The sequence below is a fragment of the Lissotriton helveticus genome, chromosome 5_1 (assembly GCF_964261635.1).
Source record: "Lissotriton helveticus chromosome 5_1, aLisHel1.1, whole genome shotgun sequence".
Classification (NCBI taxonomy): domain Eukaryota; kingdom Metazoa; phylum Chordata; class Amphibia; order Caudata; family Salamandridae; genus Lissotriton; species Lissotriton helveticus.
The window spans coordinates 512,204,184-512,229,880 of NC_136065.1; the positions used below are offsets into that span (position 1 = coordinate 512,204,184).

A 25,697-nucleotide genomic window follows, 5' to 3' on the forward strand; every position below is an offset into this window, starting at 1 on the left:
ACCTTCAATAGCTAAATATAACTTTGAAAGGGTCAGGGCAAACGAGTTATACAAAATATTACTATAACATGAGTCCATTACTTAGAGTATTTATCTGCACGTACATTTTTCATACCTCTGGCATTGGTTTGTTTGATTCTCTTATTGATCTTTGAATGTAAACCCCACCAAAATGTTTGATGAAAGCCCTTTTACAAAGGTGAACCATTCCATATTTTCTATTTTAGGTATTACAAATATCGTTTTATTGCACTGCAAACCACGAAACACTCCTCTCTCAAATCTAGGAATATGTCCCACTGATTAGATTTTTTAGGACTATGCCTGTGGGCTATAATGATATCCCAGTATCGTTTTATTAGAACAATCTGCCTTGGCAATCAAAGATAATGGGCATAATAAACTCCATAACCAGATTTGATCAAAGCGCTTCATTCCAATGAGCTCATCAAATTGGAAAGCCAAAAATATACCGGCGTACAGAATCCTCGTCTTGGAGGAATAAACCTGAAATGCAAATTGAATCAGAAAATTATCTCCAAGAAATATAATCTTTTCATGGGCACTATATTTCCATTACTTCATGCTATCCGAGTAAAACCCAAGTAGTAGAATATAAACAGAAGACATTATTATAGTGAATTCGTTTTATGGGAACACTAAATTCCAAATACATTAATGTTATCAGAAGAATAAATACTAATACACAGATCTGATTTGTGGAGCGTGCCCCAGTACGTGACTTTTATTAAAGGAATATGTTCCTAGTAGAAGCGCATACCAGAAGGAAACATTCCTGTAACAGGATATTAGCAGATTTAATTTGTATTATGTGTTTGGCCAACATAATGTTTTTGGAGGCAGCTGTTCTTGATGCTTTTAGAAACTTAGTGGTCTAGCCTGGGCTAATATGAAGGTGCCTTTACCACATGCTGTTCTGACACTGTGTCACTTCTGTACCCAAGACGCTTTCTGTCTAAGCTCCTCTGGCACAGTGTTCTTTTTTTGTGACATGTTGCCTGTATGTGTGTCGGTCATTGAATTTCTCTAACATCTGCTATCCTTCCATGCATGTCCCCTCAGAAGCTGGAGAGCAGTATCTTGAATTCTTCTGATGATAAGAGCTTCACTTTACGCTGGAACTCTGAGGATTCCCCGGCTACGAGCCTGCCTGCCAGGATACGGGAGATTGTAACCAAGAACCTTGTCGAGCAGAAGACCCCAGGTAAGTTGGTCAAGCTAATTATACAGAAAGTATTCTCGTTTCCATCCTAGCCCGCTCCACCGTGGCTTTGTAATGAGGTTTCACCGGGTGCTTTCCTGACATGTCCCTTGTCTGGTTTTAGGCTTTTTGTCTGATTTCCTACTGGGTGTCTGAAATTTAACAAACCTTTGAGGAGTCTGAGACTGAAACAAATTGCCTGGGGCAGGCACACCATGATTCCCAAGGTCCTGATTCTTGATAATGCTTAAACTGAATGTACTAGACAATGGTGGATTCGCTAAAAAGAGTCACATATAGATCAAGAAGCAAAGGAAGGGTTTTTCTCTCTGTTTGATTTGGTTTGGTTTGAACATTTGTAAAGCGCACGAATGCCCGAGGGCGTCCGGCCCTAATGCCAGCGAGAGTCAGAAGGTTGCCAAAGAAATATAGTGAGAAATTTTAGTTAGCGAAGAGCCAGGTTTTTAGCGATTTTCAGAAGGATAAAAGCGTCGGAGAAGTTCCATAAATCCGTATTCTTGTTCCTCACTTATACTGCATTTTAAAATCACTAATTAGTGACTTAAACTGGATTACGTTTTCTATCTTTGGTCCAAAGGCGGATTGCCTTACATAGGATAGGCCACAGAGGAAATCTGCCCAGCCATTGTTGGCCAATCCAGAATCCAGTAAGTGGTTGTTCTTAAAAGAATATGTTCTTAGGAAAATCTGCATACCAGAACAATACATTCCTGTAACACGATATTACCAGATTATGATTTCAGCTATTCTACTTGGAATAGCCAAAGAATAGAGGGAAAACATAATTCTTTTATGGTACATGAAGGTTATACCCTAACTTATTCTTACGGACAGAAGCATAATGTGTGTATCATGGAAGTAAAGTATGCAACAGCAAAAAAATGAATACATATTTTAATATGGTTTTGCTATTGGACTGTTGGTTTGCTGTATCATTTGATCACTGCATTTAATTTCTGTCCCAGAAGACCATTTACTTTGTGTACAAAGCAGGACCCATTATTTGGTGGAGTTATATAGTCCAGACCTCACACTGAAAATAGAGCTTCTTGTGAGCTTTTTCCCAATGGTTGTCCTCAAGTAGGGAAGCTGCTGTCCCCTAGGCTCAGATGGTACAGGACAAGAGAGAGTCTTCAAACCTGATGGGACGTTCCCTTCAAGTGAGGAACTGGGTAGCTTGTTCGACTATATCATGAGATCAGTCCAACACAACCCAAGCTAGTAACTGATAGATGCACAAGCAGGGAACGCAGTACAACAGTAAGTAGTTGACGCTCCATGGTACAAGAATTTTGTGTCTTAAGTTAGGTTTTCCTGCCTGTCGTATGCAATGGAGGGAGACTAGCCTGACTACTGTTTTCCCTGCCTTTTTGTAGTGAATATCTGAAACTGTATGTGAAACAATAGATACCCTTTCTACCAAGCCACTCTTCAGGATATTGAAATTGTAAAAGAGGGAATATGTGTTTAAAAGAGAATATACTTTGGGAAGAGTGAAATGTTGGAAATGATAAATCAAAGTAATCCCTAGAGATTAGCAGGGGTAGGGTGCAATTGGGAGGAATGAGAAACCACCCCTCTCCCCTCAAGCTGGGTAGTTACTGACAGTATCTCATGAACCTGGCTCCTCTCATGTTGTTTCCTTTTTCTTATCGATTCACAGAGTTACCAGACGAGATGTCATCTCTGCTGTCCGTGCAGGAGGAGAACCGTATCTTACAGCAGGAGCTGTCGCGTGTGGAGGACCTGTTGGCACAGAGCCGGGCAGAACGAGATGAGCTGGCCATCAAGTACAATGCCATCAGTGAGAGGGTAGGTGGGCGTTGGTAGTTCCCTAGGCTGTCTCGGGCTATCTCAATCCATGTTCTTTGTTGGGAAGGTCCCACCTCTGCAAGATGCTCCAAGCAATGTTAAGAGGCTTTATGTTTTGCATGAATTCCAACACATTAGAAAGTTAAATCACAGCTGTCCAACTCTCAGGATGTAACTAGAAATCCTGGTGTTACTGGTCTAAATTTGACAGGAGAATCCGTATTCTCACACTGTCACGTCTACACTATGTGTTGTACTCTGACATGGAATCATAACTCGACAAAGAGACAGGGCACCTAAAGTTAGCTGTCTTACAACTGACAAAATTTGGGCAGTCTTGTTAATCCAGAGAACAGAGAAAAACACAACTAAAGCATCGATCTGTGGAACCTGAACCGATGTTGCTCCCAAGAAAATAATGCATCTCATTGACTCCAAATAGCTGCATGGAAAATCCGTAAATTTGCCCCAAACTTATTTTTGTCAAATTCCTAGTCTCTCTAAGAGCTCAATCTCTCAAAATGCTAGGATTTAACACCGTAAATTAGGACACAGTAAAAGGTCCAATCTTCTGACCGTTTGTTATGGGACTTTTCCAGACGGAGCCAGGAGAGGCGGCGAGTGCAGGAATTGATCCTTCTTCCAGCTTTACAAGTGTCCTGCAGTTCATTCCATTTGTTGAATGGTCTGGTTTCCTGCAATATACTGATGTGTCCCATTTGTATGTGTGTGTCTAGGTAATCAAAGCTCACATGAACCTCATTTTGGTATCACAGTTAAACCATTCCTGGTTTACAGCTCCAAGACTAGTCAGTTTCATAAAATGTGTTCACTGATTGATACAATAAAATGCCATGAATATATTGGAGTATCAAAATATCAATTGTAAAATTATCATTTAAAACCAATGCTATGCAATTATTTTGTCTAATTTTCTATAGATCCCATCAATGCATTTTACAGTTTGGCACGATTCATATGGGGTTCACAATTCAGACTAAAACTAGCAGAATCTTTACAAGTTCTGATGCCTTATACTACAAACCGTGGATGCAGCCAATACCTCTTCTCATATTCTAATTACGGGCAATGAGTAGTGCTTTGATGCAATAATTACATGGCCTAAAGGCACCTGCATTATCGCCAAATCAGGGCCACAAGCATATGTACTCCGCAACTGCAGCCATCGAGAACTGTGGACCAATTATTTTGTGGTGTGGCATTTGTAAAAAATGCCACATACAAGTACTTTTTTAAATAGGCGTTCAGATAAGGACATATCCCATATGCTTCTTTGGCTATTCAGCCTCTGATTGTGTGGATTTAGATGTAGAGTCCCAGAAGGAGCAGGGTATCACAACATTGAATAACATTTTGTTTTCAATTCTCCTGTTTCGACTTGCACTCGTTGGACTCTCTAGGGGCAGTAGTTTCCCAGATCATCCTTCTCAGCGTTCACCCAGGTGCTTCTGAGGCAGTGTCAACATATCAGTAAGGTGGCTTTTCCCTGCAGCGTTTGCTTCATTAAATTAAAGTGCAGTCTTGCCTGGGCTTGGCTAGTTAATAGCAGCAAGCTATCACTATTGCAATGCAGTTTGAACATCTATTGGATCAAATCTTGGTTGGTGCTAAAATAACTTCCTGGTTCTTCCACTTAAACCCATGAGGACCTTTCTGCCTACTGTGCAGTACTATCCTGATTTCAGTTTTGAGTCACAATGACATATTTGCCTACTGGGTGGCACCATTTTGACTTAGTCTGATATATGCTTTTGGTCATGCCGCTGTTAACTTGGCATGGGTGGTCCCATCTTCAGCATTATAGGGGGGTGACAAAAAATTACGGAAGATCTGTTGATTATCTTGGGCTTCCGCTTTGAGCCAGCATAAGGTTTTGAACATGTAGGTGATTCACATTTAGCAAGCTGGAACTTAGCTTTAAGTAGTCGTTCAGGTTTACCATTTTGACAAGCCGGGACTCTCTTTAAACTATACCAATATTCCATAATTCTCTATGAGTAATTTAGTTTGAGTGACATTTTAAAGAAACTGGACATTCTTTTGTCCTCCTAGCTGCTCATTTGAGGAGTCCCTGCGCTGTTCACCACTTTCAGGCGAGTAAGGAAGACCTGCTGAAGTTGGATAGTGCCACAAAAACACAAAATCTCGGAGGAACTCCAGTGTATATATTCTTGGCAGGGTAGGAGTCGAGCATGACAAAAATTAGAACCAAAGCCACTAGACCACCAATGCAAAGGCAAGTGCTTGAGTTACGGAGAATGGCAACAATTGAGCAATTCCACAATTTAGCCAGATTTGGTTGTCCTCTACACTCAAGCGTGAATTTCTCTCTAACTTCAAAACCCATCTAACACTATGGAAGGAGAGAAGAGGGCCCCATCCCAGAAGCCAAACACGTTGTTGCTAGAACATTCTTCTTAGGCACTTCGATATGAGGTTAGTTGAGCCATTTGTTTGGCTAAAGTGGTCCTTCCCCCTTCCTACTTTTCTAGAAGGAAGGTCTGCATTTTTGTGCTTTAGAAGCCTTTTGGACTTCATTATCATTCAAACAGCTGTTTTCACTGAGAAGGCACTATGAAACATGGGTGCCTAGCTGGTGAAATAAAACGGCCTCTATGACCCTGGGAGAGCACTTGCCTATCATAAAGAGAGTAAAGACATTTTCAGAAAATATACAAATTTGAGGGAAAGTCACTATTTAATTTGAGGGCAAGTCATTGAGTGCTGCTTGCAGTCATTAATATCACATCAGTCAGTGACTCCACTTTTTGACGTGATCCTTAAAACTGGAATTACACCGCATAGGTGTAGGCTTTTTGTGATTTACCGAGGATCACACAGGGCGGGGAAGCCTCAAACTTGAACCTTGTTTTCTTGCTTCCCAACAGCACTTTGGGCACTGGAGCCTATATCCTTTTGCACTGAACATTCATGCCTACCCAGAAGTTTACCAGGTCTACTGGCCTCATTATGTGCTCAAACTCTGCATGCTGTACAGTTGCAGCGGCACAAGGAAATACCAAGGGGCAAATTCCTGGTCTTCAGAGACGCACACGAATAACAGCAGTGAAGGTGCTGATTCTAATTGGAATTGGCTTTGCTGTACTTCCTGATCCCAGTACAAGGGTTACAACTAAGGTGTGTAAATGCCAAAATGATGGGCCAAGTTGATGGCTTGCTGTAACTGGCATCACACGCTCTTTCAAACAAGAAGACATTTCCCTAACCTGGTTAGCACCATCTTGATTTCCTGGGATCTTTTTGTTGCGCTGTGATCACATTTTGTAAACCTGGTCAGTATTCTGCTGATCTGCCAAAATTGCGCTTCAAATCACAGCAACATTTTATCTACCAGGACAGTCTTCTATTGACTATACGGATCTTTGATTTTAGGATAGGATTACATTTTTGGTGGGTTTCGGAACATCAGCCTGGCTTTAAGAAGATCTCTTTGGTTGGAAAATGGTGCCACCCGGCTCTGACAAATTTTAAAAATGCTTGAGAACCACTGGAGACAACATACAAATGAACTCTGAGCAGGAGCTACCTGAAAGTGTAGGCACCAGTTGGATTAAAATTGCAAATATTTTTAGTAAAAACTGTTTTTCAATATCGAAAAGTAAGTGGTATTGCAGGAGTGCTGGGAAAATTTACCATGGGAGGAAATGAGCCAAGACACTGACATTGTCATCATGGTTTGTTTGGGTTCTCTTGCTATACCCTTGACGAGTGGTTTGAGTGAGTCTTTTTGTCTGCTTGTCTCATCTTATACTCTATTTAGTCTCACGTATTCTCTCTGCCACTTTCAGTTAACTGTCACCTCCTGCCTCATACCTCCCTTCCATTGCCCAATTCGCCCCCTGCTTCTCCTTTATCTCACTTTGTCTCTAAAACCTATACCATAACAAAACCTATACCCTCTCTTTACCCTCGTGTATCCCTGCTCAAAAATTGGTTGTGTCTCATCTCCATTGGCTACCGTACGCTCAGTAATCCAAAAAGACACATCTGGAAATGGACTCTTCCAGATCTTGTCCAGCTTAGAAATTGAGAAATAATCACATCAAGCTCTTGCACAAGTGAAGGAGTCAAAATTGGGTGTGATGTGATAATAGCAATACTTGAATTAAACACTGATGTTTACGGTAATGAGGGAAACGTATTGTCTACACTAAGGCAAGTCGAAAATACTGTGCCTCACTAGGAGACGATTCATGCGCTGCCCCTCTGAATGTCTTAACCACTGAGTCCTCCGCGACTGTTGTAGTCAGTCTAGGCTGCACCTTGCTGGAGGTACCAGTAGAATGCATAACTCTATGGTTCCTTCAACCTCAGAAGCAGCGCTTGCTGAATTGTCTTATCTGATAAGAAAACATAAATCCTTTCCTGTGTGGTGAACACAACTCTTTCAGGAGCAGTTTGGGACATTATGGTGGGAGGTTGGTCCTAGGTAGGCTGCTTCTTCCTCGGCAACTGCAACATTATTTCCACTTTAGGACCTGTATGCATGCATTCCGGTTATATTCTTGGTCTACCTCCTCGATGCCTGTGATGCCAGTGCCTTCTAAACTTGTTTACGGGAGTTTGATCCACTCAGACACTGGAGCTGCAAGACATGGGCATGGACTGAGACATTGAGTCTTAGAACACAGATATGGACTGAGACACAGGGTCTGGTACTCACGGATGTGGACGCAGACACTGGGTCTGGTACTCACAGCCGTGGACGCAGACACTGGGTCTGGTACTCACAGCCGTGGACGCAGACACTGGGTCTGGTACTCACAGCCGTGGACGCAGACACTGGGTCTGGTACTCACAGCCGTGGACGCAGACACTGGGTCTGGTACTCGCAGACATAATGTCAGACACTGGGTCTGGGAGATACAGATGTGGATGCAGACACTGGGTCTGGTACTGATGGACGTGGACGCAGACACTGGGTCTGGGAGATACAGATGTGGACGCAGACACTGGGTCTGGTACTCACGGACGTGGTTGCAGACACTGGGTCTGGTACTCACGGACGTGGTTGCAGACACTGGGTCTGGTACTCAGACGTGGACGCAGACACTGGGTCTGGTACTCAGACGTGGACGCAGACACTGGGTCTGGTACTCAGACGTGGATGCAGACACTGGGTCTGGTACTCAGACGTGGACGCAGACACTGGGTCTGGTACTCACAGACATGGACGCAGACACTGGGTCTGGTACTCGGACGTGGATGCAGACAATGCGTCTGGTACTCACAGACGTAAATTCAGACACTGGGTCTGGAAGATACAGATGTGGATGCAGACACTGGGTCTGGTACTCACGGACGTGGACGCAGACACTGGGTCTGGGAGATACAGATGTGGACGCAGACACTGGGTCTGGTACTCCCGGACGTGGACGCAGACACTGGGTTTGGTACTCACAGACGTGGACGCAGACACTGGGTTTGGTACTCACAGACGTGGACGCAGACACTGGGTCTGGTACTCACAGACGTGGACGCAGACACTGGGTCTGGTACTCACAGACGTGGACGCAGACACTGGGTCTGGTACTCCGACGTGGATGCAGACACTGGGTCTGGTACTCAGACGTGGACGCAGACACTGGGTCTGGTACTCACAGACATGGACGCAGACACTGGGTCTGGTACTCGGACGTGGACGCAGACAATGCGTCCGGTACTCGCAGACGTAAATTCAGACACTGGGTCTGGGAGATACAGATGTGGATGCAGACACTGGGTCTGGTACTCACGGACGTGGACGCAGACACTGGGTCTGGGAGATACAGATGTGGACGCAGACACTGGGTCTGGTACTCCCGGACGTGGACGCAGACACTGGGTCTGGTACAGACGTGGACGCAGACACTGGGTTTGGTACTCACAGACGTGGACGCAGACACTGGGTCTGGTACTCACGGACGTGGACGCAGACACTGGGTCTGGGAGATACAGATGTGGACGCAGACACTGGGTCTGGTAATCCCGGACGTGGACGCAGACACTGGGTCTGGTACAGACGTGGACGCAGACACTGGGTCTGGTACAGACGTGGACGTAGACACTGGGTTTGGTACTCACAGACGTGGACGCAGACACTGGGTCTGAAACTCACAGACATGGACGCAGACACTAGGCTGGTACTCACAGACGTGGACGCAGACACTGGGTCTGGGCGAGACATACAAGGACTCAGTCACTGGATCTGCTGGCACAGGTATGGACTGAGATACTGGGTCTAGGACTCGCATGTACTGAGGCACTGGGTCTGGGAGGCACATACATGGCCACATACACTGGGCCTAGGAGATACATACCAGGACTCGGTCTTTGGATCTGGGACTCGCACGTGGACCATCACACTGAGGCTGGGAGGCACAGACATTGGCTCATACACTGGGCCTAGGAGATACATACAAGGACTCGTTCACTGGATCTGGGACTCCGACGTGGACTGCGACACTGGGGCTGGGGCTGGGAGGCACAGACACAGCTGAGACACTGGGTCTGGGAGGCACATACATGGGCTCATACACTGGGCCTAGGAGATACATACAAGGACTCGGTCACTGGATCTGGGACTCAGACGTGGAATGAAACACTGCGGCTGGGATTTACATACAACGACTTGGTCACTGGGCCTGGAAAGTGTAACCGTATACACTGGAGCTGGGAACTACAGTCGGGGCACAGGCATTTGCACAGCGAGGGTCAGTCACTGTGACTGGGAGACATGGGCCCTGGAGCCGGAAGACACCAGGACCAGCAGCCAAAGGCACATGGTATGAAGACAAGATTCTCAGCTCCCTTGTTCTCCTTAGGGACCCACGTCGATTGGCCCCCTGCCCCCTTGCAGACAAAAAAGTATATCTAAAGACACCTGCACGTCCCTACGTATTTTTCACAATCTCTCTCCCTCCATCTTCCTCTCCCCCCTTTTCTCTTTCTCTGCCCTTTGACTCCATCTCCACGCCGCCCCCTTTCCCTCCCTCCTCCATCACCATTACTCGCAGTCTCTTAGGCCTGCCCAGGCTGGTCCTGATGATGCTGCTGCCTGGGGCCTGCTGGGACATGCCTGACAAAGACTCAGTGCCTCTCTGATCATTGATGTGCACAGCCTGAGCTGTGCTGCTTTACTTACCCCCTGGACTGAGACCAGACACCCACCAGGATCACGGGAAGGAGTGAAATGACAGCATGCCAGGGGACCTTTAGAGGGGTGTCTCTGGAGTGTGCTTATTGAAGCCCTCAGTTTGGCGTGAAGTATTGTTGGGGGGGGGGGGGGGCAGGTCATACACGGCAAGAGGACTTTAAACACATGGGCTCAGCCTTCTTTTTTTCCTGCCTCCACCTTTGCTGTAGCTTACAAAAAAGGAATTACATAATAGGAAGGTGCCCACTGGGTAAATACTTTTATGAGAATAGTCTTCATAACATGAATTTCTGTCTTAATGAGGGTCGCATTAGGACTATAAAAGTAATATTTTTTTGATCAGAGTAGATAATTGAAGAACGTCCTTCAAAAGGAAAAACCTTCAGATAGGTGATTATAATGCACGCATGTATGTATTTTGTATTTAACTAGCGCAGACCTAGCCATATACATGGCCTAATGGAAAGAACACAGGCGGAAAGTGTTCCCTTCGAGGAAGGAGAACAGGTGTCTGAGTCCTCAAAGACAATCTGCATCTTCGGTTTCAAGATCCAGAATTGTTTGAAGAGGTCTATAGTCTCTTTCCCGAATTGAAAGAGAGGTTAGTGTGGTCCTGATGCATTTGGCTGTTCAAGATGTCGTGTGTGGAGATGGAGAAAGTTTGTCACCATTTCTTTTTTGCATTTCTTTGTCTGGAATCTTTGCTATTCTGACTGGGCGTGTCACCAGAAATAATGAACTTGTCTACCAAATCAGCGGTGGTGCTGATCATAATGCCTTTGCAGTTATTGCTGCTGATCTTGAAAATGGTGTGGGTCAGAAGGGGGAGCCAGTGAAGCTCCATCAGGGTGGGGTGAAGTATTTGAATGTCTGCAGGACGTTGATGTGGTGTGCTTCAGCACAAACTTTTCATTTCAGGGGTGGAGTTTGTGTCTAGGAGACCATGTAGCAGGAAACTGTCATCATTGGGATTGAAGAATATGAGGGCTTAGACTGAAGTTGCTTACTTACATTATTTAGCATAGAGAGCTGGTGCCAGGCCATCTTGGTCTTTTTGGGGTTCCCGGAGGATTTAGCAGAGAGAGCTGGTGGCAGACCATCTTGGTCGTTTAGGGTTCCCGGACAAAGAAGTTGGTGTCCAAGGTGAAGCAGAGCAATGGCATTTAATGAAAGCTGGAGTTGGCTCTGTCTAGGCTCATGTTGTTGATGCAGCTTTGAACCATATGTTGTTTCTGTTTTGATGAACAGGATGAATTCTGTTTTGTGTAGGAAAGTTTCAGGTCGGTACCTAAAAGGACTTAAAGAACTGCAGGCAGAGCCTGAGGTTTGGATGTCGGAGACGGAGGAGACCTTCAACTACAGTTGTATGTCATCAACGTATTGGAGAATTTTGTTATTAGTGAGTAGCGTCTGAGGGGCTCTATGTAATGGACGAACAAAATGAGGGACATGTTGGATCCCTGGCGGACTCAGAAGGTCACAGGGAGCTTCTGGGGTTTAGAGATGCCCAAGTGGATGAACTAGTGTGGGTCTGATAACTAGAAGGAGAACTAGCACATGTCGGTGCCAGAGAATTCCATCCGGACTTCAGGATTTGGATCAGGGTGGGATGGTCGACAATGTCAAAAGTGGCTGATTGATCAGAAAGTATTAGGAACAGAGGACATCTTTGTCGGTGGTTGGGACGGCATTGCCTACCGTTTGCACTTTCAGTACCACAATGTTACCTGGAGCCAGGTAGCCATGCAGGAGATGTTTGATTGAGGATGTGATCTTGCATTTGTGCATGTACTACTTTTTATGGTCTTGTAAAATAAGGGGTAGATGGGTTGCGGATAAGTAGTTTGTGAGGTCATCTGGGTTTATGTGGGGCTTCTTCAGGACTGGGGGTGGAACTAGACTATCTCGAGAGCTTCTGAGAACAGTTCTTTGGTGATGCTGATGTTGATGGTGGCGAGTAGGGGGAGAGGGTGTTAATGAAAGCGGAGGGTACAATCTTCATAGGAAGTAGCTTTGAGGGAGTTAAGGATGTCGTTGAAGTCTGTTAGAGAATGTAAATTGAAGGATAACCATTGTGGGTATTGGGCAGAGGGGTGAGAGGCTTGGTGCTGGTGATGGATGGTGAGATCTTCTAAATTGTTAACGGAGGATATGTTTTATAGAATTGCATAGCTCTACGGAGTGTGAAGTTGGAGGATCCAGCAGGGGTTGATGTGACGCATGATTGTCTAGAACAGCATTTGTTTCTGTTGGTTACTTAATTGATGATGTTGATGTAATATTTGACTTTGATTGATGTGATGAGTTGTTTGCGTGTTCTATAGAGCAGCATGAGTTTGTCTCTCCTTTCTGTAAACAGTGAGTTTGCTGTTAGTGAGGAGTACCAAGGAGTAAATGGGTTAGTTTCAAACTGAGTGTCGGTGATGGTACTTGAATCTGTCTGAGGTTTTCCTGGAATAAACTTAAGTTGTTGAGCAGGGTATTAATCTAAAACATTGGGGACATGCTAGTGGGGCAAGAAATACATTTGGTATTTTGGTTGTTTCCCTGGAGAAGTCCATGAAGAATATGAAGGTTTTGTGTTTGCTCTTAGTGATGACTTTAGCTTGAGTTTCCATTGTTATGCTATGTTATGTTATTCTGAATTTGTTAAGCGCACGGGCACCCAGAGGTTTGATGGCGCTGGTAGTGAGGAGAGATGACAGGCAGTTGACCTAATCTGACGCTTGCTTGAATAACCAGGTCTTCAGTGCGCCCCTGAACTCCATGAGATTAGTGCATCTCCTGAGCGACACGGGGAAAGAGTTCCAAACCTTTGGAGCCAGGTGAGCGAATCGACACCCGCCAAGACGTTTCCATTTGAAGGAAGGCAAAGTGAGGCGGGACAGATGGGCAGAGCGGAGATTGCGGGTCGGCTCATGTTGGTTATAAGGCTGTTAATAAACATGGGGCTTTTCCCGTGGAGAGCCTTAAAGGCCAAGCATCCTACTTTGAATGTTACCCGTTGGGCTATGGGTAGCCAGTGAAGCGTGGCCAACAGTGGTTTCGCCGAGCTCCTGTCGTGGCTTTTGAAGATTAATCTGGCCGCCTGATTTTGCACAATTTGCAAGCGTTTAGACAAAAACAGGGGAAGGCCTAGGTAAATAGAATTTGAAAAATCTAATCGGGAGAGGACCAATGCGAGAACCACCTGAATGAGAGCAGGGTGCGTGAGTAGATGGGCTATTTTTCTAATCTTACGTAACTGAAGAAAACTGGACGAGATCACCGCTCCCACCTGGCTCTTCAGAGAGAGATCGGAGTTGATGGTGATCCCGAGGCTTTTCACCGAGAGAGAGGGAGAGGGGGGAGATCCCATTGTTGACGGCCAGAAATGAGGGCCCCAACTGATCAAGCTTTTACCCGGGAGTACCAGCTCGGTCTTCCCGGGGTTGAGTTTTAAATGGTTCGACTCCATCCACCCTTGAATGTGCAGCATGGTGGCTTGAAATTCCACGGCAGAGTCGATTGAGTCCAGTGGAAAAATTAGCTGCAGGTCGTCTGCATAGTTGTAAATCGTAACCCTCCTGTTTTTTAAAGAGTGTAATAAAGGTTTAAAGTACAAATTAAACAGGAGAGGAGACAATGACGAACCTTGCGGGACGCCACAGGTGGTGGATAATTTGGGCGCTATGAAGTTCCCGAGCTTAACTGCCTGGGACCGGTCGCTCAGGAAAGACTTCACCCAGCCGAGGGCCGGGCCTCGCAGGCCGGCTTGTTCGACACGGCGTAATAAGATGGTGTGGTCCACTGTGTCGAACGCTGCAGACAGGTCCAGGAGCACCAAGGCCTGATGTATGCCCCTATCGGCATTAGACCTCATTGTGTCCAGGACAGCGAGGATCACTGCCTCGGTTGAGTGCGCCTGGCGAAAACCGGCTTGGTTGGGCTCCAGGTAATCAGATGTTTCAATGAAGTTGGAAATGCAGCTGGCCACGTGGGCTTCCAGGATCTTCGCTCCAAAAGGGAGGAGGGATATGGGCCGGTAGTTCGAAAGATTAGAGGAATCGGCACCCTGTTTTTTAATTAATGGTACCAGCGTGGCGTATTTAAAAGAGCTGGGGACTATTCCCTGAACTAGGGACTCATTCAAGAGAGGAAGTATGCCAAGCGGGAGTGCTGAGTAAACTTCCTTCAGTACATGCAGGGGGCAGGGGTCATTTGATCCAGGAGAGCTGTTTTTTAATAACAGGCACAGGATCACCCCAAACAGAATCTCTTAGGGAGTTACACCCAGTGGTTGTGTAAAGATGTTGTCAAGGGAACGCTTTGCATGTAAATGGATTGAATTTTCACTACGCTAAGTAGTAAAGCTTTTGCAAGACACTGATAATATTCAGGATCATTTATGGAAAGGAGGTTGACAGTTGAGTTCCTTTATAATAATGGAATGAGCTGCACGTCTTTCTTCGTTTAGTGCAGGGTACATGAGTCCTCTTAATCAAGGCCTCTAGAATTATGCAGCAATGCAGGAACAAATGTGGGCGGCATTAGAAAAATTTTGCGGCAAGAAATAGCAAATTATGCGGCATAAAGTGCCACATTTTGTGATGTTATTGCTTCATTATTCTGACACTTTTACACATGTTAACACTTTCGGTGCACATCATTAGAACAGGTTTAACACCAAAATACAGCAAAGGGCAACTCAAAAATACCCAGTCAACCTTCCACTGCGTGGCAATACGAGTCGCTCCATTTTTTTAATGTTTTTAAAGTTTTGATCCAGTTGAGATAGAAGCACGTTTTTTTCTTAAAATCTGCAAATTATGTAGCAGATGATAGATTATGTGGCAAATACACAATTATGTATAAAAAATGCAGCAGATGCAGAATTGCATAATTCCATTGGCCCTACTCTTAATATGTATGCGCCCTGTGCTCTTTGCAATACCTGTTATTGTGTTTTGTCACATGTAAGACATTTTCTGCGTGCTGATATGTTGAGTGCATGCGTAATCTGTATTATGGAGGAAAAAATGGTAGCCAGGTCTGATTACTTAGTAAACTCCATGCATCCACTACAGGAATCTGTTCTTTACGCCGTGGCCATAGGTTTGCATTTCTGGGTTCAATAAAATTGAATTGAGTAACAATAAACATCTCTTAAAGAGCAACAAGAAACACATTGGGGTGTATTGGTGTGCTTTGCAAACACACTGGTTGTATGATACTATATCAAGGTTGATTATGTCAACATACAATAATATCCAATTCACTACAATGCCTACTACGACATCATCCTGGTAACTATATGATTACTATTCTTATCTCCACGTCTACTTACCTATACTTGCCTTGTGATGCAGTGGGTAGGTTGATGTAGTACATGTGATCCCATTGTCATGGGATACAATGCTTGAGATATAGTGGGGAGTCCCAATGCATTGAATGGTACGTTTTATGCTCAGTAATTCGTGGTAGGTGCTGTTTAAAACGGTTGACCTGATCCCATGTTCAAAGCATGTTTATTTTTGTAAAATATATGGGTTCATGCGGATTTCTACTATGCTCAACTCCTGTTAGAAAATGGATTACTTAGTGCTGGGTGCTCTTATTTTTACTGTATTAATCAAGGTTCCACCCGGTCTACAGGTAGCCCTGCATTAAAATCAGTGTCACCAGAATCACGTCAACAAATTGCGTTTTCCGATCAATTGCAGCTGGGTCGCAATTGCCACACATTCCTTCGTCTATTGCATAATTTGCATATTTCGTCAATTGCATAATTTGCATATTTCAGCAAAGAAATGTTTCAAACGGTTCAAAAGTTATGTAGAGAAGGATAACCCCTGGTGTAGCTCAGTGTTGAGCAACTTTCCAAAGGTAGCTGATCACAATTCAACTTGGTTGATTGAGGTATCAACCGAGTGCTAATAAGTTGAAAGCTTTGCCCAGGCAGTATTACTGTCCCAGGTTTATGGACGTGGGAAGTGATTGTGTTTACAGCTTGAAAAAGCATCTTAACACATTTAAAGGCAATGATACCTTCTTTCTTAACTCCATATTGCATCACAAGTACTCTTCTTAAAGGGCAATCAGTGCAGAAATCTATCTTCGTATGTCTTGAATCTTATAATGCCTGATAGTGAGACATTTATACACACGTTATGTAATATACGATTTACTAGGATACTTTTCATGGAAACAAATGCTTCCATAAGCCCATAACATAGTCATTTTGGATCCAAAACTGAAAAACTATTCTAAAACTTAACTGGATACACATATTAAATGAGGTGCACCTTTAATTACAATCATTGTGTTCATGTAAGCGTATTTTCGGCTGCAACCGTGTATGCTTTACGCAAACTATTCCACTCAGGGAGCCGGTTCTAGACACGAATACGGGTACACAAACAATATTATTTTCTGTAATTCTCGGTACAGTGATGTGTTAATCAGTCACAGAATTACAATGGAGCACAAAACGCATAAAGCTAACTTATTCGTGTACCTACAGGTGAGCAGGAAGATGATGCATTAATAAACAATCACTAACTTTAACCTTGTGATAAATGCAATTGGAGTTAGTGGTAATTGTCTACTAAGGAGGCTGATCCCGCCGGCCACAGCTGTGTATGGGGATTTCCCGATTTTCATTGGGGTTACTTGTATAGAATCATGGTGTGTCCTAGTACAGAGGTCATGCCATTGCCCTACATTAAGGCTTTCCTATAATTTGAATACAATTAACAAGGAGTTGCTATAAGAAGGGTGAGCAAGTAATGAACAATTTTTTCATGTTTCAGAAAAGAGTGTGCTTCACTACAAAACAAAATCATTATTTGAACGTGAAAATCATTATCGTTAAAATCAGCAAAATGTGTGTATACGTTGATTACTTAATAAACCTTTGTATTTTGCAAAGCGTTGGCGTCCATTTTGTATCAAAGTGTCAACATAATGAGGTAATACTGCAGCAAAACGTGCTGCATAATTTGACTTTCCTTACTGCATAGTTTAGTCAGTGCTATTATATAGTTTGGTCCTTCTAAGCCACATAATTCCAGTGGTCCTGGATGTACGACTACTAAACACCAGCAAAACACAAAGGAAGCTTGAAATTTCCTGATCAGCCTCTTAATTCTCCCAAAAGGTTCATTAGGGAGTGGGCTCAAGAATTGTCTTTTTCATCCATTGATCAATCGAGCAATCATTTGTATAGCGCAGCAGTGTCACCCCTAGGGGTATCTGGGCACTGAGGTTGCCATGTCTCTGTCGAAGAGCCAGGTCTTGAGTTTTTCTAAAGTCTGCCAGGGAAGGTGCTGTTCGGAGGTGAATGGGCAGGTCATTCCAGGTCTTGGTGGCGATGTAGGAGAAGGACCGGCCCCCGCTGCAACTGATGCGTGGTGTATGCGTGGTGTGTGTGTGTGTGTGTGTGTGAGTGAGAGGATGAGCACGGGTGTCTTGCGGGTATACTGAAGATTCTGTGGCACATGCGGAGGCTATGGAAGCAGGAGGAGGCGACTGCCTTGACTTGTCGTTTCATGGTCAGTTGGCTGTCCAGGATGATACCAAGGTCGCGGGCATGGTCTGTCGGTGTGGGTGTTGGTTTAAGTTCTGCTGGACTCCAGCTGTGGTCCCATTCGGAGATGTTCTTCCCGAAGATTAGTACTTTTATTTTGTCAGAGTTTAGTTTGAGGCAGTTGTCTCGCATCCATTTGGCTATGTTGGTAATGCCGTTGCTAAAGTTGGTTTCGGCGTTGGAGGCTCCTTTGTGAGTGAGAGGATTAGTTGAGTGTCATCTGCGTAGGAGATTATGTTGAGTCCATGGGATCTGACAACGTCTGCGAGTGAGGTCATGTAGATGAACAGGGTGGGGCTGAGGGATGATCCTTGGGGTACACTGCATATGATGTTCTTAGGTACGGCGATGAAGGGAGGCAGGCGGATGCTCTGGGTATGTCCTCTAAGGCAAGAGACAATCCACTCAAGGGCGTCTTGCTGTATGCTGATATTGTGAGTCTGTCGATGAGGGTGTGGTGGGAGACCGTGTCGAACACAGCAGAGAGGCCTAGGAGGATCAGTGCCACAGATTCTCTGCAATAAATGAGAGTTCTGATATCGCCTGTCACAGCAGTCAGCGCAGTCAAAGTGCTGTAGTTGGCACAGAATCCTAATAGTGAGGTGTTGAGTAGGTGGTTTTTATTCCAGGTATTCAGCGAGCTGTTGGTTGATGACTTTCTCTAGTACTTTGGCTGGGTAGGGAAGCAGGGAGATCAGTCTGTAATTTTTTTAGGCTACTGGGGTTGGTAGAGGTTTTCTTTAGGAAGGGTCTGACTTCTGTGTGTTTCCATGTATCCGGGCAGGTTGCTGTGAGGATGGAGGTGTTGAGGATGTTGGTGAGTTCTGTGCTAATTGGGTTGGTTCCAAGGTTGAAGAGACGGTGGGGGTGGGGCAGTGGGCACCCTGGAGTGGATGGATAACATGATGGCCGTGGTGGTCTGGGTGGTGATCATTCGGCTGTTATTCACTAGTTGGTTGAGGTTGTCGAGCATGAGTGGTGAGTCGGGTCGAAGTTGTTGTAGATGGTGGCAATCTTGCTGTGGAAGTAGTCCGAGAGGGGGTTGCAGAGTTCTTGGGAGGGGTGGATGGTGTTCTCTGTGGCTGTTGGGATTTAGAGTTCCTTGACTTTTTTGAAGAGCTCATTCTTGTGGTTGGCCGCAGTGTCGATGTGGTCTGTGATGGCTGCGCTCTTGGCTTCCTTGAAGCGCAGGTGGTAGTTGCTCAAATATTATGTGACAAATGCTTCTCATTCTACGCTGATCGTGGTGTGCTGGTATTGTGAGGTGAGAACTCTAAAACTATAGTTATTATAGGCTACTTCTTGTGTCACAATTACCGTGATATGATGGCTTCCTTGCCATGAAATGATAAGGAGATGTCACTATCACATATGTTGTAACAAAATGTACTTCAATGTGCGTAAGCAAGTTGGATCTGAGGGCAGTGTCTCTCCTGTAAATGCCCTGTCCTTATCAAGCATTTTATCTGAGTACTATGCCTATTTCTAGGCACTCCGCCTATTTCTAAGCACTCACAGCTTTGGTTAATTTGGGAACTGAGATTCAGATGGGTAGTTATTTGCTCAAGATCACACAGCTGTCACACGATTAAAACCCATGTTTCCCCATCCCACAGTCACCAGTTTAGCCACTGACTTACAATGGGGAGGCACCAGCCCCTGGGCCTCTCGCTCTGGTTTAGTGCCTTTTGACTTTGGCCTCTTACAGGGGCTTGGAGTAGAGGCATTTATGGCCGGTGACGCTCTCGTCCTAAACATGAAGGGACGGGAGTTTGGAAAAGACAAGGCTGCATGCCTAAAATGGTCAGAGTAACCATGGTAGGGGGTTGCCCTGGGAGATGGTAAACGCTGCCCATTCCTCTTGCTGAGGCTCAGTTCTCACGTAATTCAACAAGTGATTTCATCCAGCTAAAGGGCACCACAGGAGTGTTCACAAGTCCCACCAGCCAGCTCACACCCCACCTACAATCTCCAATTACTCTTCCTTGCTCTTTGACCCTTTTCCTCTCACTCCTGTGTATTGGCGAATACTCTGATACCTTGTTGTCTATCCGTGCATTGCAGCGCCACATCCCTTGAGCATGTTCCTTCTGCGCCAAAGCTCTTTTATATGTTGGATGTGATCTACTTAAGTGAAATGGTCAGATCATTGGTCGTACTTTTCAGCGAGGGGCATTATTTTGCATTACACCGCTGCTTGGGTGGATTAGAGCTGGGTCTTGCTGAACTGTGTGGTACAGGGAAGGATGAGCTGTGTGGAATGAGAGGGTTCTAAGCTGTTAAGAACGGGGAGTTGTTGAACTGCTTACAATAGGTGTGATTAAAGTTCATGTATATAACCTAGAGGTGGGGGGCCTTCTACTTCTTCAAGGGGCCACTGCATTTTGCAATGTCTGTGGGGCGGCTAGTTTAAGTGGAATTTTAGGGACCCCACACCGAATGTTGCGTGGGCGTCCGTCATTTTGCATCACTGCATTGGTTTTGCTGTTTGGAATGGGTGTTTTTGAACTAGGTTTAGCATATTGGTAATTTACGTTTTGGAATAGATTAGTGTTCAGCTGTTGAGAATATGTGGGCGAGGAGCTATTTAGAATACGTGAGTGCTGAGCTGTTGGGAGCAGGCGGGTGTTGAGCTGCTTATCTACAGATAGTTGTTGAGCTGTTTAGAACAGGTAGGTGTGAGCTGTTTACAGGTAGGTGTGAGCTGTTGGGAACAGGTAGGCATTGAGCTGTTTATCTACAGGTAGGTGTGAGCTGTTGGGAACAGGTAGGCATTGAGCTGTTTATCTACAGGTATGGTGTGAGCTGTTTAGAACAGATAGGTGTGAGCTGTTTATCCACAGGTAGGTGTGAGCTGTTGGGAACAGGTGGGGGTTGAGCTGTTTATCTACAGATAGGTATTGAGCTGTTTATCTACAGGTAGGTGTGAGCTGTTTAGAATAGCTGGGTGTTGAGCTGTTTAGAACAGGTGGGTGTCGAGCTGTTTAGAACAAGTTGGTGTTAAGCTGCTAAGAATGGATGGGTGTTGAGTAATTTAGTAAATGTGGGTGTTGAGCAGTTTAGAAAAGGTGGGTGTTGAGCTGTTTAGAACGGGTTGGTGTTGAGCTGTTTGGCACAGGTAGGTAGTGAGCAGTTTAGAACAGGTAGGATTTGAGCTATTTCGAACAGGTAGGTGTTGAGTAGTTCAGAACGGGTGGGTGTTGAGCAGTTTAGAATGAGTGGTTGTTAAGCTATTTAGAACAGGTAAGTGTTGATCTGGTTCGAACAAGTGGGTGTTGACCTGTTTAGAACAAGTGGGCGCTGAGCAGTTTAGAATAGGTGGGTGTTGAGTAGTTTAGAAAATATGGGTGTTGAGCTGTTTAGAAAAGGTGGGTGTTGAGTTTAGAAAGGGTGGGTGTTGAACTGTTTAAAATGAGTGGGTGTTAAGCTGTTTAGAAAAGGTGCGTGTTGAGCTGTTTAGAACAGGTATATGTTGAGTTGCTTAGAACAAGCGGGCGCTGAGCAGTTTAGAATGGGTGGGTGTTGAGTAGTTTAGAAAATATGGGTGTTGAGCTGTTTAGAAAAGGTGGGTGTTGAGTTTAGAAAGGGTGGGTGTTGAACTGTTTAAAAGGAGTGGGTGTTAAGCTGTTTAGAAAAGGTGCGTGTTGAGCTGTTTAGAAAAGGTGGGTGTTGAGTTTAGAACGGGTGGGTGTTGAATTGTTTAGAATGAGTGGTTGTTAAGCTGTTTAGAACAGGTAAGTGCTGAGCTGGTTCGAACAAGTGGGTGTTGAGCAGTTTAGAATAGGCGGGCGTTAAGCAGTTTGGAATAAAGTTCTTGCGCTGCTTGTAAAATGAATGTGTGAGCTGTTTGGGCTTAGGATGGTGTTATACTTTTTGGAATATGTGGGTGTTTTTAACTCCTTGCAATCATAGCTTGTGAGCTGTTAAAAATCGGTGTGGTTCGAGATGTATGCTGTGGGTAATTGATTAGTTGCTCAGATTAGACGGTTGTTATGCAGTTTGGAACAGGTGGCTGTTGAGCTGTTTATTGCTAAGGGGGTGGGAGCGGTTGATCGACAGGAGTGAGTGAGTCCAGAAGGATGCTCCTTCTGGTCTACGCCTACCTGAAGATTTACTCCTACATCTGGCAGAAGAGTGTAGCGCAGGGGGAGTGCGCAGTGTTTGGAGATGTCTACCTTTCTGAGGCTCTGCTCTGTTTGTGAAGAGGTTCTAAGGGTGCGAGGGTCCCTTGAGTCTCCTGAAGGGTAATTCTGGACGGTACCTGCGCCCTTCAACCGAGCAGTCTTTTCTCACGGTTCTAACCTAGCACATGGAGTGACGCCGCTCGGGACACCTAGTGTGAAGGTGTGTTGGGGGGGGTGGAGATTCTCATTGAAAACACTTGCAGAAGCCCCTTTGGGAGTGGGTGGGGGCGTTTTCGTTGGTTGGGGCTCTTTAGGAGTGAAAAAGAGGTCGAATGTTACACTATTCGGTGATATTTTTTAGTACTGTTAGATTGGCTGTTATTAGCACCTACAGTTTCTAGCGCTTAAAGCGACAAACCTGCAGTATCCAACCGTATCCAGAGAAGATACTATTTTCTTAGTGGCGTAGAGAAGAGTGCTAATTACAAAGCCTGCCCCAAATCCAAATTAGTGAGACAGAGACCGCTTTGGTTCATTCATCACAGGGTGATGCAGGGGTGGGAGGGGGTAGGGGGCAGCGAGTGGCCCTACGAGGGAGAGTGGGCAGAGAAACGGGGAGAAATTGAGGAGATAATGAGCGAGAGAGACTGGCATTAGCTGCCATTTCCTCTCCTGCCCCTTCCAGGACGCGGATGAGGGGTGCCCGTGGGGAGAGGGGCGTTGTACGGTGATTACCTGCCTTCAGCAGAGTTCTGTGAACTGGCTGCGTGCAACGGAGAAAGGACTCCGCCTCGTCCCCCAGGAGGCAGGAGGGAGCTGGGCGCGCCATGTTCCGACGCGGTGACAGGAGAGCGTCGCCAGAGGAGGCCCCCGGCGACCCTATGGGGGACCCAGCCGGAGCTCCAGACGAGGCCGCCGGGGTGTACGTGAAGCGGAGAGTCGATCGGGCAAGTACCCGGGTACCGGGCACTGCAGGTTGTCATAGGAACGGCGTCCTGTCGGCATGGTGACGGGGTGATGCTAGGCATGATTGGGGAGGGGATGCTTAGTTCCTTTATTCTGCCATGGGGTAAAGCCTTTGTCCACCTCATTGTGAATGTGCAGAGCGTGTAAGTGAAAGAGGGGGCCTTTAAAGAGGGAGAGAGCCTCGGCTCGGGGGCGGTTATTATAATCGTCATAGGAGGAAGAAATGTAGGTCGCTGCTCCCAGAGGTGGGGGTAGGAAATCGGGGTTTATTTAGAAGCGCGCAATAAAGGGATGCATTGTTGCTCGCCTGTGGCGTTTACTGTACCAGACCGCGAGTCCACTTCCAGTGTAATGTGATTGGCCAACTGCCTATTATACCCCTTTAACCCGAGAGGCCGGGGTTTGGGTGTTTGCCATACGCATTTGAAGCATCTACTGTCCAATCCGTAGCAATCTGTATTGCACCTTACATGCCCCCGTACAGCACTTGCAGATCGCAGACAAAACGCAGTGCTTGAATATGGTTTTCCTGGGTGTGGCCTCGGCAAAATAAAATTCAGGCGCAGTAACATGTGGCTGGCTCTGGTACCTACAACTCCACCCTGCCTACCTTCCCCCGCCTCGCCATACAGTGAGGAGGGGGTAGCAAGTGTGGCATGGGCCCGAGTACAAGGAAGGAACCCCCTCCCCCCCCAGCTCTGTTTCAGCTGTGACATACAGCAATAATCAGGGTCAGTGGAGCCCTTTGGGCTCCGGTGCCACTGCACCTGCTGCCCTAGTGGAAGCTGTGCCCATCACCATCCGACTCATTCAGGCCCCCATTGTTTAGTATGACTAAAACCCTGACCCTTGACTTTCCACACAGGTCTCGAGCTGTTGGACTTGGCCTTTTTCCCCCAAAATTTTTCGCTTTTGACCCCCTAATTTGAATGTCTCCCCCATGGGATTAAACCTGTATAGGCCATGAGTGGTGTGAGACCCCTTTTGAAAAATGTAATTACCTGACATAATGTGAGCACTTGTAAAATCCCCCATTTTAAAACTGCACTCCCATTTTGGAAATGTACCTGACTGAAATGTATTGCTTTTAAAATGGATGCCATGGCCATGGGTTTTGCCACTGGACTGACATAGGTCAGCGGTCTAGATAATATTACCCAGCTACCCCTAGTTTTGGAGGGAAAGCCTGGCACCCAGGGTGCTCACCCCCTCCCCTAGAACCAGTTTAGGCTAGATGTGCCAACATTCTAGAAGGTCCTGGCACTGCCTGGGAGGAGGGTATAAATAGGGTGAAGTGTCACCAGAGAGTCAGTCAGCGCTGGGACAAGGAAGGGAGGGGGACCTGCTGTGAGGTGCTACCGCCACATGGACCTGTGAGCTGGGCCCTGCACCCCTATAAACCCCCCCCGCTGCTGTCCCTATGGGCCCCTGACAAGGGAGGACTCTTCATAGGTCCCTGACGCTGTGGGACCTTGGACTACGCCAGCGCTGAGGGAAAAAGGTACCCAGAAGAGGAGGAATGCTGTGGGCTTGAACCCCCCAGGAGGTGAGGAGTGTGCCCCTGGGGCTGGCTGTGGAACTGTTCGCCCCCCCCTCCGTGAGGAGCCTACTTAGAAGCCCTGGTTTGCCTACCTAAGCGCTGTAAACTCCAAGACTGTTGCTGCCCTGACCTGAACTGTCCTGCCTGGAAAGCGCTATAATTTGGAAGCGCTAGAGAAGGACTGTGAGGAGCTGCGTGTCCCTAGAAGCCCTGAACTGCCTCTATTCTGTTGGGCAGAGGGAGGAGCAGTGCGCTGTGAATAGCGCCGTTTTCGCTGTTTTCTGAGGAGACTGGCAGCCTGTGAATAGCGCTGTTGTGGAGGCGCGCTTTGGGCCGATTTAAATAATTAATTAAAAAGGGAGCCTACCCCTTGTCGCAGCCGGAGATCACCGTCGCAGCCCGGGTGCTGAGGAGACTGTGAGGAGCCTACCCTCGCGTCATCGCGCTGTCGCTAAGTAAATAATTAATAAAAAGGGAGCCTACCCCTTGTGCCACCGGAATCACCGCCGCAACCCGGCGTCGTGAGGAGACCATCCCCCGCTGGGCAGCGCATCGTTGCAGCGACCCCCGGTGTCAGGAGGGGGCCGCCGAGGTGGAAAGAGGGCCGCGCTAGGCCCTGAGGCCGCTGTGTCCTGCATCACGTGACGGGGGCGTCCGGCCGCGTCATTGGCCCGCCCCCGCCAACGCCGCGCAGGGATTGGCTGCCGGCCGACAACCAGAGAAGAGGAGCCGAGTTTAAGCCCCGGGTCCCTGTGAGGAAGGAGGGGACCCGGGTGAAACCTGTGACTGGTGCGGGGCCCCCGTGGTCAGGAGGGAGCCCCGATTGGGAGCGACCGGAGCGGGAGGCCACCCCGCCGGTCTGTGCCCCGGAGTGAGGGGCCGGTGAGCTAGGCGGGGCCGGGGCACACTGTCGGTGCCAGCCCCGCCTCCCCAGAGGAAGCGACTCGCCGGCGTTGCGGGGCTCCCGGGAGATCGAAGGAGCCCCGTGTGAGGTGGGAGGAAAGCCGGGCGGCTTCCCCCACGTGTGCCAGGACACCGCGTGTGTCCCTTGAGGCCTCCCCGAGGCCGAGTTGAAACTCCGGGCCCCCGTGAGCAAGAGGGGCCCAGGTGACTCCGCCTGGAAAGGAGTGCCTCGTGTGCTGCTGCAGGAGTACAGAGGGGTGAGCCTCGAGGCACGTGGTCGGTGCTTGGCCCCCTCCACGGCAAGGAGAGTGAGCCCTGCAAGGGAAGAGGACAATCCAAGGAGCCCGGTGAGTGGGGCCTCAGCT

General features: G+C 46.8%; 1 protein-coding gene across 2 annotated transcripts in view; it reads left to right on the plus strand.

Annotated features, from left to right (window-relative positions):
* CROCC (ciliary rootlet coiled-coil, rootletin) overlaps positions 1-25,697 on the plus strand; it is a 574,059-nt gene that overhangs the window by 75,089 nt on the left and 473,273 nt on the right. For both annotated transcript variants that reach the window (XM_078642848.1, XM_078642849.1), the window contains exons 2-3: positions 1,084-1,225; positions 2,907-3,055. In XM_078642848.1, coding sequence (XP_078498974.1) covers positions 1,084-1,225; positions 2,907-3,055 — 291 coding nt within the window. The remainder of the gene's footprint in view (positions 1-1,083; positions 1,226-2,906; positions 3,056-25,697) is intronic.